Source organism: Fonticula alba, assembly GCF_000388065.1.
Source record: "Fonticula alba strain ATCC 38817 unplaced genomic scaffold supercont2.14, whole genome shotgun sequence".
NCBI lineage: Eukaryota > Rotosphaerida > Fonticulaceae > Fonticula > Fonticula alba.
In genome coordinates this window covers 7,170-12,828 of record NW_009242984.1, presented here as the reverse complement: position 1 = coordinate 12,828, position 5,659 = coordinate 7,170, and the positions used below count along the sequence as shown (strand labels likewise).

Sequence of the window (5,659 nt, the reverse complement as noted above, 5' to 3'; positions counted from 1 at the left end):
GGGGGGAGAGGAGCGTGTCGCTCGCGGCGCCGCTCGCCGAAATGCGGAAACTAGTCGCTTCACGGCGGAGAGGCCATGCCCACGGAGCGGGACACGTCTGCCCCTGTGACACTCGCCAGGCGGGCAGAGGGAGAGAGGGGGAGGGGAGGGAAGAGACGGCAGGGGGAGAGGAAAGACCTGGCACGCATGCGAGAGCCCCCGGCAAAACTGAGTCGGGTGGCGTGCGCCACATGCAGGCGCCCAGGCCCTCATTCTTGGGAGGGGGGAAGAGAGAAGGGGGAGAAAGAGGAGAGGGATGGGGGGGGGGCGGGGGGATGGGGGGATGGGGGCGGAACATGCACGCGACCAGCATGGGTGGGTGGGCGGGCGGGTGGGGGGAAGGAGGGACGTGCGCCTGCCCCCTCTCTCGCTCTCTCTGGCCCATAGAGTACAAAAAGGAGGCGGACCGGGCCGGACACCGGGGGCATCATGCGCGCATGTATATGTGTGTGTGTATGTGCGCGCCGTGGGTGGTTCTTTACACGCCCTCCGAGACCGGTGCCACAGACACCGAGTTCGGCACCGCCGGGAAGGGGGACCCACCCAGGAGCCCGGCTCCGGCGCCGTGCATCTGGGCCGCACCGCCGAACAGCCCGGAGTCCGAGGCGCCGCCATCGCTGGCCGAGGAATACTGGTCGATCTTCAGGTGCTGAAGCTGGGCCTGGAGCTGCTGTTGTTGTTGCTGTTGCTGCTGCTGCTGCTGCTGTTGCTGCTGCTGCTGCTGGAGCTGGAGTTGGAGCTGCTGCTGCTGCTGCTGCAGGTGGTGATGATGCTGCGGGTGCAGGCCGTTGCCATTGGGGACCGCGCCGAGCACGGGGCTCTGCTGCTGCTGCTGCTGCTGCTGGGCCTGCTGGTACGGAACCAGGAGGCTCCCAGTGGCCGACATGGTGGGACTGCCCCCCTGGATGTTGGCACCGACAAGACCGCCGGCGCCACCATGATGGTAGCCCACCATGCCGCCGGTGCCGGTCAAATGGACACCGCCAGGGCCGCCGTGTGATGCCTGCAGGGTCCCGGAGGAGGAGGCCAGCTGCGGCGAATGGAGCTGCTGGTGAACTTGCTGCTGGTGCTGCTGCAGGGACCCGGCCGACGGGCCAAAGCCCGGGGCATTGAGCAGATGCATCGACCCGCCGAAGTGGGCCGCATGCGGGGACTGCTGCTGCTGCTGCTGCTGCTGCTGCTGCTGCTGCTGGCCGGAGGCTTGGTGGTGCGCCTGCAGCGAGCCGCCTAGCATGTGCAGCGGCATGCCGGCGCCGCCAGCGCCCAGCAGGGCCAGGCCATTGGGGTGCGTGCCGGCTCCGATGGCCCCATGGCCGGGCACCATGCCAGCGTGGTGGAGCTGCTGCTGTTGTTGCTGCTGCTGCTGCTGCGAGTGGTGGAGTTGCTGCTGCTGCTGCTGCTGCTGCTGCTGGAACATGAGCAGCGGGTTGGGCGCTGGGGCCCCACCGCCGCCGGGAGCCGCGGCATACCCATGCTGCTGGCCATTGGTGGCCACGCTGAAGTAGCCGTTACCGGCGGCGGCGCCGCCGCCGCCGGCGCCGACCCCCCCGGGGCCGGCCTGCTGGAAGAGCAGCTGCGGCGAGTGGGCCCCGGGCGCGGTGGCCCCGGTGGCCGCCCCCAGCGGCGTCACCAGAAGCTCGGTGCTGTCGCCGAGCTCGCTGCTCAGGCTGGATGAGCTGGACTGCCGCTGGCCCAGGTGAAAGGGCAGGCCGATGTCGCGGATCAGCGGCATCGAGGACAGGCTCATGGCCGGGGCGCTGCCCCGCCGGCGGAGGAGCCCCAGCTGCCCGGTCGGGTCCATGCCGGCCGTGGTGGCCGCCAGGCTGCTCCGGCGGTTGGCCGCCCCGGCCCCGGCGCCCTTGTAGATGTTCGGCAGGGACTCGAACTCGTCGTTGTCCGACTCGCCGGTGAAGAGCCCATCCTCGAAGCCGCAGGAGGAAGCCGTCGAGTAGAAGCCACTGCTCCGGCTGCTGTTGGCGCTGGCCAGGCTCTCGGTGTCCGCATCGTCGTAGGACATGCAGGGCATCGGCGAGACGGGCATCTTCGGCAGGGCATTCATAGGCATCTCGTTGCCGATGGCGGCCGCGGCGGCGGCGGCCGCCGCCGCAGCCGCAGCCGCAGCCACCGCGGCCCCCGGCCGGCCGGTCAGCATCCCGGCCCCCGGGGCCCCGGTCTCCATGATGTTCTTCAGCGCCTGGGCCTCCTGCGACCGGCGGTACAGCCCGCGGACCTGGTCATCCGACAGGTTGGCCAGATCGATGACATACTGATTCCAGACCGAGGACTGGATGGACGCGTCGAGGGCGGCGGCGGCGGCGGCCGCCGCCGCGGCGGCCGCCGCGGCCGACGCATTCGGCGGCAGCCCGCCACTCGGCGAGGCCGGGTTCGACAGGCCCCCGTCGCCGGGCTGCTGCCCCGGCCGGTCGCCCTCGCCGCCGGCGAAGGCGCCCGACCCGGTGCCCACATCCGGCATGGTCGGCGAGGAGGGAGTGGCCGGGGTGGAGGCCACGGCCCCGGACGGCGAGGGCCCGGTCCCCTGCTTGAGCTCCGGATGGGTGCGCGAGAAGTGCTGCTGGATGACCTGCCCCCGGCGGATGATCAGCTGGTCGCACAGGGAGCAGAAGAACCGCGGCACCCGGTAGTGCGTGGCAATGTGCGACGTATAGTCGTAGTACTTGCGGAAGTGCCGGCCCTCCTTGTTGCAGCCGCGCCACTTGCAGGTGTTCTTGCCGGCGGCCGCCGAGTGGCCGGGATCGCCGGGCATGGCGCCCCCGGGCCCGGCCACCAGGCCCGGCCCCGGGCCCAGCAGGCCGCCGGTGGCCCCGGGCCCCAGCTGCCCGGCGAACACCATGTTCAGGCTGCCGAGCGACCCGGCCGCGGCCTCGGCCGACCCGGCCCCACCGCCGTACCCGGCCGGGTCCGTCAGCGAGGAGGCCCGGATGGAGGTCGGCCGGATGAACACATGGTGGTCGGACTTCAGGTGAATGAAGAACTCAATCTGATCCTCGAAGTAGAGCTTGCACCCGTCCCACAGGCACTGCTCCCCGCGGGAGGACGTGCCGCTGCCGGGGCCGGACTGGGCCGCGGCCGCGGCCACCGCCGCCAGCCCGGCTCGCGAGGACCCGGCACGCCCGGTGCCGAGGGACCCCCGCCGGCCGGTGTCCGACCCGGACCCCGACCCGGAGGCCGACCCGGACCCGGGCGAGGGCGACCGCAGCAGGGTGCCCGGACCGTTGGACATGCCGGCAAACGGCCCGGACGGCGAGCTGGACGACGCGCCACCGGACAGCGGGTGCCCGGAGATGGGCCGGATGGCCGGGGAGCTGTTGCGCCGGACCGAGCCGCCGGGCTGGTTCATGCGGTCTACGATTGGGAGGAAGCCAGGGGGGGGGACGTGCATGGGTGTAAGTGGCGGGGCTCCGATCGGAGGCGGGGGAATGATGGCAAAAGGGCACGGAGCAGGTGGCAAAAGGGCACGGAGCAGGTGGCATGGGCCGAGGGGGGGGGCGGGGCCGCCGGGGACGTACTGCTGGGCCGGGGGAAGGCGTCAGCCGGGCTCGGGTTCGGCGAGGAGAAGGACGAGTGCGGCGAGGCGCTGCTGAGGATGGGCCCGGCGGAGGACAGCGACCCGAACAGGACCTGGCTCTGGATGTTGTTGACGCTCAGCAGCTGCGAATGGTACTGAGTCGGGTTTTGCTGCTGCTGCTGCTGCTGCTGCTGCTGCTGCTGCTGCTGCTGCTGCTGCTGCTGCTGCTGCGAGTGCATGTGCGCGGCGGCAGCCGCCGCGTGGTGGTGATGCAGCGAGTGGTGCAGGCCATGGTGGTGGGCAGCCTGCTGGGCCTGCTGGTGGAGGTGCTGCTGCAGCATGGCCTGGGCCTGGTGCGCGGCGAGCGAGCTGCTGCTGGGCCCGATGTGCGTGGTCAGGGCCCCGCCGCCGCCGCCGCCGTTGACATTGGACCCGCCACCGACGGCCTCCGGGCTGCCATGCCCGGAGGGGCCGCCGCCCTGCGAAGACTGGAAAAGCCCCTGCCCCGGGGGGAGCATGGGCGACCCCATGCCCGAGGACCCCGGCGAGGCGGGGTCCGACGAAGGGGGGCCCCCCACCACCACGGGGGTCGACGCGATGCCCGGGCCGCCGGCCATGCCACCCCCGAGGGCGGCGGCCTGCTGCTGCTGCTGCTGCTGCTGCTGCTGCTGCAGGGCTGCCGAGGACATGGGCAGGTGCCCGCCGCCGGAAGCGCCGCCGGCCACGATGCCCGCACTGGCCCCAAGGACCGGCGAGCTGGATGAGGACCCGGGGCCGGTGCCCGCCCCGGCAATGCCCCCGGACCCCAGGGACAGGTGCGACAGCGGCGACAGCGACAGCCCGGGCGAGCTGGGCGGGGCTCCGGCCATGAGGCCGGCGGCGGCGGCGGCCGCGGCCGCGGCAGCGGCGGTGGCCGCGTCAGCCGACAGGATGGGCGACCCGCCCACCGGCGGGTCGGCATCCATCATGGCCGCCGCATGGTGACCATGGTGCTGGGACCCATTGGTCGAGCCGCCGGAAGAGGAGGAGGAGGAGGAGGAGGAGGAAGACGATGCGCCGCCATGGTGGCCGTGATGGGGCCCGGCCTCGGCCAGCTCATCGAAGGCCGGCAGCGGCCCGGAGCTCGACCCGACCAGCATCGGCGAGGAGCTGCCACTGGCCGTGCCACTGTAGATGGCCGACAAGTTGAGCAGGGCCCCGCCCGGGCCGGGGGTCGACTCGCCGAAGTTGAGCCCGGTGCTGCCGCGGCGGATCATGCGCGGATAGTTGGAGGGCAGGGTGCCGACGCTGCTGCGCCGGCCCATGCGCGGGGCGCCGCCACCGCGCGAGGACAGCGGCAGCACCGCCGTCGGGGGGATCGGCGAGGGGGAGGGCGATGCCCCCGGGGCCAGGCCATTCGGGGAGTTGAGCGCCCCGACCGTGGGCGTGCCGTCGGCCCCGCCGCCGGCAGCCCCATTCAGCGGAGCGAAGGAGGGCGAGCCGGGGGGCACTGCCGCGGTGGCGCCCGCCACCGGGGGGGCACCACCGGTGCCCATGCATGTGAGCGCATCACCACCGGCGAGGTGCATGTCGCCGGTTTGCTGCTGCTGCTGCTGCTGCTGCTGCTGTGGGGAGGACGGCATTTGGCCCGAAAGCAGGAAGGCAGGCGAGGAATGCGACTGGGGCGGCTGGCTGCCAAAGAGCAGGGCGCCGGGAGGTATGAAGAGATTAGTCTCGACGTGGGACATGTCTCTGTGATGCGAGCGCGCGCACACGCGTGCGTGCGTGTGTGTGTGTATGTGCGCGTGCGTGTGTGTGCGCGTGTATGCGCGGAGAGACGAGGGCGACTCTGTGTGTGTGTGTGTGTGTGCGTAGAGGGGGGGTCGATGTTCGCGGAGTGGAGGATTGGGGGGGGGGCATGGCAACGCGCACGCGCGGGTAAGGACCAGGCGGCAGCGGCGGTGGCGGAGGGGAGGGAGAGGGGAGGGGGAGGGGGGCCGGCGAGGGCAAACATACCGGCTCTAGAGGGGGAGGGGGGGGGAGGAGGAGGAGGGGGCTATGGGCCGCTGGAGCGCGCGCGCTCTCGGTCTCTCTCAAGGACAACGCGGGGATCGG

General features: G+C 72.3%; 1 protein-coding gene across 1 annotated transcript; it reads right to left on the bottom strand.

Moving 5' to 3' along the window:
• Nucleotides 1-517: 517 nt before the first annotated feature.
• On the bottom strand, nucleotides 518-5,292 carry H696_05773 (hypothetical protein; the record flags this gene model as incomplete). The annotated part of the gene is made up of 2 exons (XM_009499572.1): nucleotides 518-3,402; nucleotides 3,567-5,292. 2 exons carry the CDS (start codon nucleotides 5,290-5,292, stop codon nucleotides 518-520), a joined length of 4,611 nt encoding a protein of 1,536 aa, XP_009497847.1.
• Between the last annotated feature and the right edge of the window lie 367 nt (nucleotides 5,293-5,659).